The sequence below is a fragment of the Gavialis gangeticus genome, unplaced genomic scaffold, assembly GCF_001723915.1.
Source record: "Gavialis gangeticus isolate Ggan-Ray unplaced genomic scaffold, GavGan_comp1, whole genome shotgun sequence".
Lineage (NCBI taxonomy): Eukaryota > Metazoa > Chordata > Crocodylia > Gavialidae > Gavialis > Gavialis gangeticus.
In genome coordinates, this window is record NW_017729031.1 from 88475660 (window position 1) to 88491004 (window position 15345).

General features: G+C 39.9%; 1 protein-coding gene across 5 annotated transcripts in view; it reads right to left on the reverse strand.

Annotated features, from left to right (window-relative positions):
- The window catches only part of AGAP1 (ArfGAP with GTPase domain, ankyrin repeat and PH domain 1), a 679540-nt gene that overhangs the window by 238637 nt on the left and 425558 nt on the right, over positions 1–15345 (reverse strand). For all 5 annotated transcript variants that reach the window (XM_019523354.1, XM_019523357.1, XM_019523355.1 and 2 more), the window contains one exon: positions 1375–1479. In XM_019523354.1, the coding sequence (XP_019378899.1) occupies positions 1375–1479 (105 nt within the window). The remainder of the gene's footprint in view (positions 1–1374; positions 1480–15345) is intronic.

Below are 15345 nucleotides of genomic sequence, written 5' to 3' on the forward strand. Positions count from 1 at the left end.
TGACCTGGCCTGGCATGGTGAGGGCAATTGATATTTTCTGTCCCAGGTCTGTCTGTCCTGCACCCACCACTGGGGTACTGAATGGAGCAGACAGGCGAGGTCTCCACGGGACCTGCACGGGCAGGGCGAGCTTAGCTAGGCAGATGGGATGGGGCCATGGAGCAGGAGGCGGGTGGAGCGGTGTCTGGGAGTGGTATCTGGTAGCAGGACAGGTAGGGACCAGGTTGGGATCGTGGAGCAGTGAAAACACAGGGCTTGGGTCTGAAGCAGAGCTATGATCCTTTCCCTACAATTCCCTGCTGTGTGGGGAGTAGATCATGACTCTGCCTGGGGCCTTGGTTGCATGCTGTCACCACCCTTCTCCCTGGTTTGCCGATTCCTCCAACTGCTCACGGCCCCATCCCATCTACCCGACAGAAAATGCCCTGCCCACAGGGATCTTTGTCAGTCTCTGTCTGGTGCCCCCAGCAGTGGGTGCAGGACAGATGGGCTGGGGTGCCTGGGTTCGGCAGTGGTGGAGATGCTAGCAACGGCAGGCAGAAGTAGTCATTGCCAGGCTGCCAGGAAGTGGAGTCCAGCCGCTGTGCTGCCCTCACCCTGCTGCATGCCTGGGGATAGCAGGACCAGCTGCATGCACCATGGCTTGGACTGTCCCGTGTCCAGGCTGGGCAGAGCTAAGGGACCCGCCACAAGCTAGATAAAATCTCTTCATGTGCTGTATTTTGGCCACCCCTTGGGTAGAACTACAACAGTGCCACATCTCCATCTCCACCAGGTAGTACTATTATGGAGTAGCGACCATGTAACCACAGTGGACTGTGCTATAATGGCTACACAGAACTAAAGGGAAAGGAAGGCTCCTTATGTTTTCATCCCTTCGGGAGTGCTGCGCAAATAAAGTTTGCAACAGAAAATACTGTAATGGCACACATGAAAACTCTGAAGGAATATAAAATCTAGAAGGTGCTAAAGTTAATTATTTTTGAACTGCCACAGCCACTGCCAACCAAAAAACAGCTACATTAGCCTTAGAAAGTACAATATAATTTACTGCACTTGGAACCCCTTTCCCGAGCCAAAATAGCATTTCTTACAATCCTGTTACTTACAGTTTCTCTTGCAAGTCCAGAAAAAACACAAACCTAAAATCAAGTTGAATTTACTGAAGTGTTAGTAAGCTGCACAAAAGAAGGTTATCTAGGATGTACAGGTATAATTCCACTATAGAACTGTACAGCATGGGATTCATAGCTTAAGGGTGTTTTTTTTGTCTACCAGAGACAGGATGTTTATAGATGTTTTAATGAAACCCAGCTAACAGTACTTGATCTGCAATCTGACAACAACTGACTGCAAAGAGTATAACATACTTACATGTAAGCTGGGATGATAGGTCAGTACACCGTTGTCACACAATGTAACGTATTTCTTCTTCCACTCTTTATTCAATGATTTGCCACTTCGCTTTAGCAGCATACCCTGGTAGGAAGAAGAAATATAAAAGACAAAAGAATTAACATATGAACTTTTGCATACACCATTAATTAAAGGACAAAAGACAAAGGCCATATTTACTATCTTTTTAGTACTCTGCTGGTGTCCGCATCCCTGCCCCTAAGCTTGTTTCCTCTCTGGAGCATTACCATACTTAAGTAACAACACAACTCTTCTATATTGCTTCCATTAAATCAGTAAAGTAGGTTAAGCCAACAAAATATTTACCTGCCTCAATGTTACTCTGTCCACCTAGCATATTAACAGAAAATTTTGCATTGAATTACAGTTTCCTTGGAATTCATATTTTACTGGTGATACTGAACCAGATTATGCCCGTGACAATGAATTTCAAGTTGAGCAAATGTCAGGCAACATGGATCTCCCATGCAATTATGGGTTCCATTGTCTGCTGTCTGCGGCTTCCTCTCCTGCACCGGCTATTGCACAGGCAAAGAATTCAGAGAGGTTAGTGTTGGACTTTTCCTACATCACACTTATAGTTTTGTGTGCTCTCTCTCTCTTTTCCGTGATGTGGCACTGCAGAGAATTTCCTTCACCTACTTTTTCTAGTAAGAGGAAACAGTACTCACTACAGGTGTCAAGAGCAGGAAAGATCCTTGTGGGAAAACAAAGCTAAAGTAGGCTGTATATGTGAGTGAAATCTTGAGAGTGGAGCACGAGAATAAAATGAAAACACAGATGGAGGGATAGGTTGGGAGGGACGACAGCAACTACTTTCCCCACAGGGTGGCAGAGAGAATGAGAGCACACACGCAGGAAGTGATTTACTGCAGATTAAGAGATTAAAGACAGAATTATTAAACAGTTAATTAAGAACTAAAAATAATGTAAATGTATAGCAACACTGGAAGAAAAAAGAGGAACAAGAACATTAACAGAAAACAAAATCTGTAAGCAAGCTGATGAATCCAGATTCAGACAAACCAAACAGGAATTTACAAAGAGCTGGAATTTAGCAAAATACATAGGAAAAGGAATAGAACCAACAAAAAGCCAAAGGAAAAACATTAGTTTATAGTATACTTCACATATCACTGGCAGTTTTAACACTCAGCTGGAAAAATATTGAAATTTACACCTTTCCATAACTAGCACTAACCACCAAAGGTTTCCAGTATGAGTAAAAAGGAGAAATTATATTTGGACAATCACTAGGCCTAAACACTTCTTCCACTGAATGTTAGCATTTTACATGCCACAGTTTAGATTTTCAAAATTCATCATATCTAGATTACAAAGTTATAGAAATCCTAGCCAATTTATTTTAAACTAAAAATAAGATAAGCATTTTGGAAAGAATTCAGTGAACTACCACCAATACTATTAGGTGAAACCAAGGTAATCCTTATGCATAAATTTGCTTTTGATCCAAAATAATCTAGAATGTATTACTTAATCTGAATGCTAAATAGAATAAATTGGAAAATGATTTTTCCCAGTTAAACTTCTTACTCCAGCATAATTCTATGACTGCATCAAACTACTGTCTAAACTCTAACCATTTTGTATTAACAAATACCTATAAATTGGCAAATCTTGTACTACCTATGGGCTCTCTGCAGCTATAGAAAACAGTTGAAACAAAAATTAATATTTTATGCTCATTAAATTAAACCTAGCCATAACCAGCAATTTGAACGAAAACGTGTAAGGTTTCCCTTATAAATATCATTGAAGAAAGCTTCCAGTAAATGAAATGAAATCACTCAATATTAGTATATGGAAAATGAAGCAGGAAATACACGAAGTTGTGCAAATTCACAGTAACTGGAAATAGTACACTTCTGAAGAATAATACACTTAGAGTACTTGTGCTATATACTTACTTCATCAACAGATTGCTTTATAAAATTACGTCACTCCAGACTGAATCCCAACAATAAAGGGACAAGGGTCAGTCCCGTGCCACTGCACAATTAGAACTGCTCCACTGCCTCAGAAAACTGGCTCCCTCCCTGAAACACTGAGATACTTAATCCTCAACTAAACCCCATGTGCCACAGTCCAGATGGACCCATAATATTCCTTTAGCAACCATCAAGATATTTCCACAGGGAAGTCCCTATGGTCATAATTGCCCTTTACTGGACACACTCCCTAGATAAAGGCCACAAAGTGACCTTTGAGAATTCAAACATGCTATGGAAGACACAGTATACAAAAGCGGTCTTCACATAACTGAAATTAGGCATCAATGTGAAGATCTAACTTTCTGATATTCTAGAGGGTCAGGTTTTTCTCTGTACTGTTGGTTGTAACCTTCTAGTACTCATGATCTCAAACTTTTAAAAAATGGTACAGAGTTCTGAAGTAGCTTCTTACATGCTTCCAGAAGTTTGAGGTTTGTGCGCCAATTACAGAGTCTTCTCATGTAAGAGAGGTTGTTTTCTTCTATTAAAAATGAAAGCTTACATCTGCCTTTGATTTCCATGTTTGTCTGTAATAGGTGATCTGTCATTTCACCTTTCCAATCTTTTATACTCTAGAATTCAGTTTTCATTATCACTGTGTTATGTGGATCAAAATTTACTTCCCCAAAGCTCTTTCCCCCATGGGTACTGAAGTGCTTATTCCTAAAACACTTTAAAGGGAATTAAGCCCAAAGGACCACATACTGACAATTTTTTCTTTCCATTATCTTTGAAGTTTAAAAAAGGTAGAATTACACTGCACAACTTTTTGAATGTCCTGTAGCTATGGGTAAAACTTGTTACTATCATGGGAGCATAGTTAAACCAAATTATAAACTCAATGCATTGTGATGACAATAAAATATTCAATATTCACCTGGATTTCACAAGGTAGAAACTTTGCTACTCTTCCATTTGTGAATTAGAAAATTCCATTTTATGGATCCAGATGAAGTCATCACCTTGACATGTCAATCAAAATGGTGCTTAGACAGGTCTTTGCTTGACTGTTTTTAAGGACTCCACTGGACTTTTAGGTAGGGCCAGGTTCTACTAAGTATTAAACGTATGTAATACAAATGACTGAGGCATATTATCTAGTTATCTGTGTGTCTTTTAAAAAAAAAGTTGCGATATATTTTGTGTGTGTGCTATAGCAAACATTCTTTATATTATACAACAGAAATAATCTTAAACAAATACTGCATGCAACCTCTGACAAGTGTAATGTCTGACAAATACTGCATGCAAAAACTTCTGAGAAGTGTAACCCCAATATACTAATCAAATTGAAGAAATCAACTTAAGAGGAATTAGAGGCATTTAGTAAATGCCAGGAAACAGAGCAAAAACTGAAACATACTTCTAGAAGAAGGTACAAGGCACAGGAGAAACCTAAAATATTTTGCGGAGTTACAAAAGCCTAATGGTACATAGATATGGTACTCCAAACAATCCCCATGTAAAAAGGTTGTTATAATAATTACACAAGAACAGGAAGAAAAAGAGTTAGTGTATCCCTCTGCCACGTGATTTTTATGTAGCTGAATAAAAAAAGTATGCATACCTAATAATAACCATAGGTTCCATCAGACCAAATACAAACTTCACAAGCTATTGTGACTTGCACACGTGCTCAATACACAGTAGAACAATCAATATTTCTGCACTTAAGGAAAAACGGCAACCAACTAAATATGAAGGAAAAATAAGATAACATACGATATAGCACATATTCAAGACTAGAGTCAGCTCTGGATGTGAATATTCCCAGACTCAGTGATAAAGTAGATCTGGGGCTCCAGTTCAAATTCACCACTAGCAGAGCTGTCACCATTTCAGCACAATTCAGAGCATTGTGCTATTTGCAACAATTTCTCTATTAAATTTAGAGAGTTTGAGAGTAAAGGCATAGCCTACATCACTGATTCTCAACCAGAGTGCCACAACACCCTTGGGTGCTTGGAGATCCTTTCAAAGGTGCCATGGATCCCACAACACTAGCACAGGTAGTGTGAAAACACTATTCACAAGATAAACCAAAAGATTTAAAAATGGAATGAGAGTGTTAAAAGCATTCTGACCTGCTGTGATCTTTCTGAATTCTTTGCAATGAAAGAGCTGCACTATTATATTTCTGCAGTCAAAAATTAAGTGAAAATGAAGAGCTGAGATTTTCCAAGGGGTGCTTTGAGTCTAGCAAGGGGTGCCTTGAGTCTAAAAATGTTGAGCACCACTGGCTTACTTCGTAAAGCTTTCGAAACTCATTGTATACACAAAATACATTCCAATACTGGTTCCAGTATTAATATTCCCACAAAAGACAGTTTCTCAGTATCAAAAGCATCAGCTGAAGATATAAAATTAGAAACATGTCATTTGTACCCAAGTCCTCATTTAGGGAATTTCAGCTCTGCCAAAAGTGGTGCTGGTTCATTCTGAAACTCTGCTTCTGTAAAGTCTTTTCAGTCACAAACCCAAACATGTTCTTTTCAAAAAATTAATGAGTGACAATAAAACTTTTAGAATAGAATCTCCTATATTCTTTGTTCCACTGAATTTTTATAGAAGGGAAGAGAGAAGGGAAACCATTACTTATCTAAAGCTAGATGAATCTTTTAGACAAATTTGCCTAAATGGATTTTTAAGGCAGCCTAACATATTATAAGACCAGGTGAATTCAGAAAATATTCCTGAATAACAAATAAAAGATTTTACGATGAACTGGAATGTTTTGTTTCAACATTTTCAAATATTCTGACAAAACAGGTTGTTGACTATGAAAGCTCTTGCCTCTCTAAACCAGTTAGTCTCTAAGGACGTTTATACACGTGCAGTGTGTGTGCTCCAATGCGCTGTAATTAATTGAGTGTGGTAATTACTGCGTTTCATCAGACACCAGTGTCATGTGTATCAGTGTCCCCACGCTGAAAAATGTGGTGGGGGTGCTTTAACTAAAACTCATTCAACGAGCTTTAGTTAAAGCACCCCCACTGCCATTTTTCAGTGTGGGGATGCTGATCCATGCGATGCTTCAGGTGCTTTAATTAGAGTGGCTCTCAGAGCCGCTCTAATTAAAGTGCCCCCACCCCATTCCCGGAGCACGTGTATAATTGCCCTAAGATGCCACCCTGCCCTATCTTCTGCATGACTTCAGACTAACACAGCTACTTTCCTCTCTCGCAACATTTCAAAATGAACCCATTTAATCTTTTTTTACTTTGATCTAGCTTGACAAATTTAAGACGTTCACACACCAACAATACTACATTTATTCAAATCCAAGACAAGATTTTACACCCCAATACACATGGGGAAAAAAGCCCTGCTTTAGGTTCAAGTACTGACCCAGAGCAGGTACCGGCTCAGCTCTGGTTTGGCTCTGGAGTGAAGTCAGAGCTGAGCTGTGGCCTGCCCTGGGTGAGGGTGGCTTGTGTAGCAAGGGAGGAAGGAAAGTGGAAGGAAAGTGGAGGAGACTGAGTCGGGGAAGGAGAACCACATGGGGGAGGTATGCATTTTGTGGTTTGGGGGAGCATAGGGGAGAGACCACACAACCCCCAGCCCTCCCCCCCACCTTCAGTGCCAGCTCAGATACCGATCTGGCCAGACCCAGAGCTGCTGTCGTTGCTTCTTCCTGGCTGGGCCAGGGCCTCTGATTGCCTAGAACTGGAACCAGAGTTGCCCAGAAGGTAAGCAGTGCAGGGAGATAGGAGAGGCCCAGGCAGCTGGGGTCAAGCACAGTCACTTGGGTGGGGGCAGGGGAGGAGGACAAGTAGTAGGAGTAGGTGGTACCGGGTTCAGACACAGCCATGGGGGGCAAGGGGCAGGAGTTAAGTGGGGTCCATGGCAGGGGGACAGATCATATAGGCTGGGGGCACATGGGGGCAGGGATGGAGAGGGATAAGTGGCAGGGGGCAGACAGCAGAAGTGATAGGGGGACAGTTGGGGGGCAGGTGGCAGGCACTGGGAGGGGACAGGCACAGGGGGGCAAAGGGTGGGGAGGGGCAATTAGTGGGGGCAAAGGATTGGGGTCTGGTCTTTTGCCCCCCACCACTGCTTTCTCTGCCACAGCAGTACGGCAGGACAAATTTTAGATGATTCTCCCATAATTAGATTCTATACATGGAAAATGATAACAAATTTATCATTTTCCCTGAACAGAATCCAATTATTGCTGGTCCTCTTAAATTTGAAGCTGCCTTGGACTTGGGTAAGTATGGTATGTGTTCCATTTCAGCTGAACCACTTTCAATTCACAGAAAAAGCTGTTGTGGTTGGTTCTGCCTAAAGTGAACCAGAACAGTTATTTTCACAAAATATTCACAATTTCTTTGTCAGGACCGTCTCAGCAACTAGTGCAATGGACTGGTACACATTTCTCCCTGAAGTCCAGTACCCAAAATGCCAGAAAGTATAGTTGGAATGCTGTGCTGATGCATAGTCCTTTGCAGATAGAAGGCAGGAAGCAGAAGTTAAAGCAATTCCCAGGCTGCACTTTCACCATGACAAAAATCAGCAAGGTGTGGCTGTTTGTTTTACATGGCTCAGAAGGGGAATCACCATTTGATAGCCACCTCTCTAGCTACAAGAAGAGCCTGTTGTAATATTATGCCGGGAAGGAAGCTAGGAACGGAACTACCTTCTCTTTCCTTTCCAGCCAAGTAGGAATGAGCTCAGTGGCTACAAAAAGCTACAGAGGAAAAAAAAAAGGTACCTGCTTATCAGAGTACTCCTTAACCTACAAAAGAAATGGTACCTGCTACCTGCTTCTCATAACAACAGGGCTATTTGAGACATTTTACTTTCAAAGTGCTAGAGTACTGATTCAGGAGCCTATTTGCAATTCCTAAGCGCATGAACCTTTTCTTAATTGCCACATTTAGAGCTTCTAGGTCACAGTTTAGATGCCCCTGCTCTAGCCTGTGTATGTAGCAGAAAAAGGTGGAAGAGCAAAAAACTACAACTCCCCTGTGCACCATCTTTAAGAGGATAACAAAGCCTAAAGCTTTTTCTATTCCTTCTACACCTTTTTGATACATAATAGAAGAGGCCCTTCTTTATAGAATGGCAAAATGAGTTTGAATGAATCATTTCACTTTATATTTATATAATGTATTTGTTGAAAAAAGACAAGGAATACTGGCACAAGAAATAAGAGGAAACAAAGGTCAAGTGGGAAAATACACACACTTGCTTCCTATGCCATTAAGTTAGTGAACATTATTTAGAATTACTATATTGCTCTAAAGACAATTTTATGCCTTTCTTACACAAGTATTGCTTTTATTACACAATACTTTGCCAAACAAAAATACAAACTCATACCTGTTTTTAATGTGAAAATGTGACAACTCTATGGAATGATCTTGAGAAATGATCTGTCTAGGGCAGTTTAGAACAGCTAAAAACACACTTCAGCATAAACTGGATTTTAAATAGATACATCAAACAAAAGAAAAATACTGTTTTTTAAAATCATGACTTAGTGTTAAGCTTGACTGATATGGAGTGAGCTAAGGAGATGTTTACAAAGCATTCACATTAGTGATGAAGGTATAATGAAAATATATCCAAGCTAGCTTTAGATCTCAGGACCGATGGCTGTCCAGAAGTAGCAGTACAGAGCTCAGAGCAGGCCAAATGACTTTGCTTCCAAGGCTGTTTTAACATCCCTCACTGAACAAACCTCATGTTTTATCTCTAGGCCATAAATAGTGGGCGTAAATAAATCATAATTTCTATTTCAAGATACCACTTATTAAACCCATCTTTTCTAAAAAAATAACTTTCACTGATCAGTTATCATTATTTATCCTGACAACTGATCCAGATAAATACTTCAATTTTTTTTACTCTATTCATTCTTGAATTTTAGCACTAAAATTAAGTGTGGGTGCCCCGAGCTTAAAGACTCAATATTTTCAGGATTTAACACTTCCAATTTGCTCACCATCTATGACAATAATTTAACACTTCAAATTATATTTTACCACCTTCTGCAAAAACTGCAACTGTGGATCTAATAGTGGGATTTTCCTATCTACAGTATTTAATCCTAAAGAGTGCTATTTGTGGTTTTAATGAGCTACGAGGAAAAATACTTTCGTTAGCTTACATGTACTTCATTTCTTGGTTTTTGCTTAAGGAACTTTTTTGTTGTGCAAAAAACAGGAACTGTCTGTCTGTATTGCTATCTCTTTATTAGCAATGTGTATTCTGTGTCTAGTCCCAGGAGGTCATTGCAAGCCAAAAGCAATGTTAAGTGTACAAGCTTTAAATAACTTACAAAGTTAATGTAATGAATGTAAGTGTTATCTGAAATCCATCACTCAGTGGCCTGCTGTAGCCCCAAGCTGTGATAAAACACCGCTCATAAATTTATATTAAAACTCTGTTCAACAGCAATTATTTACCAACAAAGATTTATTGATTGCATTTGCTGTTAGAGACTGGGGCCCTAACTGAGCCAATCAGCCTCTGTTGTTGAGCTTCAAGGCACCAGCAAAAGTTACAGACCACTACCAAGCTCAGCATCCTGATCATTATGGTGACAATCAGAGCAGTTAATAACAAGACTCCCATGTGAGATCGAATGCACATAAAATGGTTAGCTCCTGGTCAAGTGACTAGTACATATTCTATAAACCAGGTCAGCTGGAATATCCAGTTATCAGCTAAAGTAGAATTTAAGAATCCTTTCCCTTAAGCAACAAGCCTTAGCTGCTTAAGCAGCTTTAAATGGAAGTCAATGGCAATGGCCATCATGAATTTATTTTAGGTTATATGTATTTCAAGTTCTCTGTCTCCAACTGCAATGTTTAAAAAAGTTTAAATAGTTCTCATATAATGAGTTTAAATATTCTCTGTGATGAGCGAGGAACAAATTACAGGACCTTAACTGCAGTGGCACCCATGATTTCATCCGAAATGTTCAACTTCTGAAAAACGAATGTAAGTTTAAAGGAATAATTACACTGTTTCCATCACTGAGATATTTATAATGTGCAGACCTAGCACACACCATGCCCCAAAAACCTAACTGGCCCATAGTCTTATCTTGATGATATTTTGGCAGAATTAAATTTGGAATCTTTCACATAATTATAAATAGCATAAATACTTAATTTTACCCTTTCTTCAGGAGTCACAGTGATTAGCAACTAGCAGCTCTATGAATTGCCCATTTTAATTTTCCCCGTTAATAAATATGATAGAAATGACATTTTATCATATTCTGAATTCTGAATGAATTCTGGCCTATAAAGCATCTGCTTCCCTTCAAATTGATGAGTGCTATGAATATGCATTGGGAAAATCATGTGGTTACACCATGAAATTCAGCAATATTACTTGTTAAGTTTTGTGTTCTCTTAAAATGAATTGTACCACAGCACACTATTTTGTCCCACTGAGCAGGGGGAAATTTCTTAACCTGCAATTTCTGCTCTCAGAATGTCTAATTATGTCTCTGCTCCTAGAGACCATACTTCCAGTATGTGATTGGCAATAACTCCCACAGCTTCGCAGTTCTACAGACATCAAACCAGCTCACCAGTAAGCAGTGTATACATGCCTCTGCTAAGGTGATGGTAGTTGTTCTTGCTCTAAGCATCAATTCACTGGAGCAAAAAGCAAGAGAAAGCATTCAACTTCAACTCCCAAGGGAAGAAAACAGATACCTAGAGATTGACCACTGCAGCATACCTGCTGAGTACAAGGATACACATAAATGTTTTCCTGTTTTCTACATTTAAGGTTGTTCCTGAAACTACAGTACTAGTTAGTCTTTTGGAGAGTTATTCATAAGTGGTATAAGCTATCACAACAGAAAAACTGTAACAAGCAAGCCACAAAGCAACAGAATGGTGGGATCACCAGCGCCAAAACAGTTATGAAAAACAAGGAAAACAGGTAAAATAATCCAGGAAAATATACCTCAGGAGTAGGAAATCTGGGGCATTCTTAACATCAAAGTTCTTTAACATAGCTAAGAAAAACCTTGATTTTGTCACAAGTATAAATAATAATGAGTGCGGACAAAGTCAAGCAACTCCTTTAAAAAGGTTGCACTGTATGAACCTACTGAGAGTTTTGCTAGAGATGCGAAGATACTTCCACAGCTGCAATATTTGAGTATCACAGAACCTGTCTTCATATTTATTTTATTCAGTGGCCAAATTGCCCAAGCTGACCACTCACAGATGTCATATGTTGAATAAGAGTCTTTTGGGGCATTTGTAGCATTCACTCAGAATAGAGAAGACCACTTTAAGACATGATCTTAGGTTCCATGCCAGGCAATACAAAAATGTAAACACATAAACAAATAAATACTTCAAATATAAACACTAGATTTTCTTCATGAATTTCTACTTGAAAGGGCATTAACACCTGGTTGATTTGGACAACCAAATCTACGTCAAATTAAAACTAAAAGCCAGTTGTTCTAAGGCTGGATACAAGACATCACCTTTATGCTGGCATAACAGCTTTTATGGTGACCCAAAACAAAAGCAAATAGATGTTTATACCCTGTCTCACCACAAACACACATATTTGTGCCCAAGACAAAAAGTAGTAATACTTTGTGCTGCTTTATTGTAGCAGATGTCTGTTTGCTTTATGATAAGAGAGTGCAGGAAGCCCAGGGCTGCCCACAAACTACAAATACCCCAGGTTGGTGCTCCTAGAGCTGCAGAGGCCCAGTCATGAGCATCCTGGGAATTCCCAGGTAGGAATGGGCCCATCAAGCCCCAAAGGCACCTACCCAGCTTTCCCCACTTACAGAGATGTGCCTTGGGTAATCTCTGGGATTCTCTGCTTAGAGACATGCTCTGGAGATTTTGGGGGGCACATCTCTGCAAGCATGCAACACGTCATCTGCCGTCCCCCACGATGAACATGCGGGACAATGGGCCATGTACATTTTGCGCAATGAAGTGAAACAGCTGTGCTAAGTGTTTTAGTCCACTGACCAAGTGAACCTATGTAACTGAGTAAAAAGATGGGCATGACCTTATTGGGAGGCCTGATAAAATGGAACTAGCCAGTACCTTTCCACAAAATCTATGGCGACTAGTAGTTAACCTTTATGTATGTGTAACACACTGTACAAAATAAACCTGACTATGGTTTTACAAGAACGGTATCTTAATCAAACAACTGAGAATCAATTAATCATTAACATGTGGTTTGTTCTTGGACAAAAGCCAGCAAGACATGAACTCAGAAGGGGGTACACATTGGTGGTTCCACCAGTTTAAAAAAAAAGATTAAACTCCAAATGGATTGCTTGGCTCTTTATGTTATGTGCACCAGGACTCTTGTGATCCCTTGTTTTACATTCCATTTTAAAAGCAAGTGTCAGATTGCTGGTTTAGTCAAGGTATATTCAGTGAAGTAGCCAAATATCTGTCATAAACTCTCTTATAGTTTCATAGTTTCATAGTTTCTTCTCAGTTTTGATTCCTAAAAGAACTGAGCAGATACTTTAAGTTACATCTGTTAGTAATAGACCAATCAGAAGCCATCCCAAGAGGTAAGGACTGTCTGGGTCCAAGCTTTTATAGTCAAATCATTTCCCACCTGCAGAATATTCCTCCACTGGCAGGGAAAAGAGCCAAATAATGAAGGTGTCGGGTTTATACCCTATGAAAGAACTTGGGCCAAGGATGAAGATCTAGTCCCATTTCTTAGCCACTAATGAGCTACAAGGCTTACAGAATGTTTCTCTCTTGGTCATGACTTTCGTTACCAGAGAGGACAGTGAAAGTGTATGCAGGAATATCTGCCACCATGGAACAGGTGTGTTTTTAGTGTCCACCAACTCATGACAAAGGGTGTTTTTCCATTCAAATATAAGCCAAAGAAATCACTCTTGGGTATAATCATCTAGAAGAATATTTGTCACCTGCCCTCTCATCTTGGAACCCCTTATGAAAGACGGTTACCAATAAAGCTACCACATCTGCCTTATACTCTTCTTTCTTGCCAAATGAGCCATAGTCATGTTTGGAGACATTACCCAATTCTATCCCCTGCAGAATAGTGCTGTCCTTTATTATTTTTCAGCAAATTATGGTTTTATTGTGCACTTTTAGACAGCAGAACAAGAGTAGGCTAACATGTCACAATCTAGTCACAAAGTTTAGTCATTAATAGGGAAAACTCATGCTGCTCGGAAGACTTCACTACAGTGTCACCAAGTCTCTCCAAACAGCATTGTTATCATCTGATAAATGTTGCAAAGCACATGGGGCAAAATGTTTTAAAGGAAAAGTGGGGAAAAAGAAAGTGCCAGCAGTAGCAGCAAACTCCTGAAACCAAAAGATGGAAGTATCACCAAGCTATTAAAACACTAAAAAACAGGCTTGCTTACTTCTGCCTCAATTTCCTGAGAAAAATCCAAAGAACCAGAAGACAGTGGCAGCATTCCCTCTAAGCTGTGCAGCATGTGCGGCCACACAGGCATGCCTGACAGTGCAGCATGAGCACACCTGCGTGGCTGTACACGCCACCCAGCTTAGAGGAAATGCTGGACACTGGCTAGCCATCATCACAGAAGAGCATAGAATATTTAAGATCTGGCAAAGCCAAAGCAAAAGCTTTGCTACAACTCAAGGAAGAACATAAACTTGTAAATGTTCTCATTCAAAAGGATCTTTTCCACTGTTGATGGTATCCTGAATATAAGTCAAAGCAGGCTTCAGACCAAATTGAACTACTTGTGATCAAGGATCGACACTCACCACCATTAGTGGATATGGTTTGCAAATTCCTCTAAGAAACCTCAGTATCACCTATAGATGGTATACAATGCATGAACAGGAAAAGCAGAAGGCAGAAGATGGGCACATTATTTCTGTATGTTACTGCTGTTCTTAACATGATTTGTTATACAGATTTACTATACAAACAACTATCAACCCTATCACAATAGATTGTCCCAGCCATGAGAAGACTGCTGGTTTCAAGGTTCATTTTGACAAAATGAGTTTTGGAGGCACCAGAACAATGGAGTGCCTCAAGGCTCAGTTTTAGCACTGATTCTTTTTAACCTCTTAAAAATGGCCTAACACCACTACCAATACCAGATTTTTAATTAGCATGTATCCAGCACTACAAATCAAGACCTGAGAACATTTAGAAATCCTGAATGCTAATATAAAGAATATGGCACACTACTGTAAAAAAAATTTTAACCAAAGTGTCCAAGACAGTTTCCATCTGCTTTTCCTTAAATGACAAAAAGACCAAACAGCTGAACTTTTTTCTGAAAAGACAGATTGGATCTGGATCCAAAGCCTGTGAAACTTCAGAGCCTGCCTTGTGCTCTTCTGTAGCAGAATACAGGTCCTTGGTGAGGATCAGCTCTTCTCATGCAGGACTAAAACACTCAGTTGAATTAAACCACATATAAAATGGTGGACTGTTCTGGCTGCCAGTTATATTTAACAATACCTGTTTGACATTTGAGGATAATCACCTCATAGAATCTGCTCTAAGGTACGTGACATCTACCCTTGTTTAATGAGTTTTATCTATCAAGTCATCTTGCCTCAAGAGAATCCTCCCCCAGTTTGGACAATTCTCCTTGGAAGCCTAACGTCATCTCCAGATGCCATACTACATGGCAAGAACAAGCTCTGAAACATGGCCAATGCCTGTCTCATGACAGATCCAGAGGTCCAACCTACTAGTTTTGATCTCATGTCATCTGTAGCTAATGCTGAGTTGCTTAAAATGTGGCAGAACTAGAGACAGCCTCCAAATTATCCCTAACACTATGCTTTGCTGCTGCAGCCGGTGAGAACAAAGAGAGCATGACATTGGAGGATGTCATTCACAAGCCAGGACTGCCTGCTTCCCTCTGGGGCTAGCACAATATCATTCACTCAGCTACTGAGTATAACACACT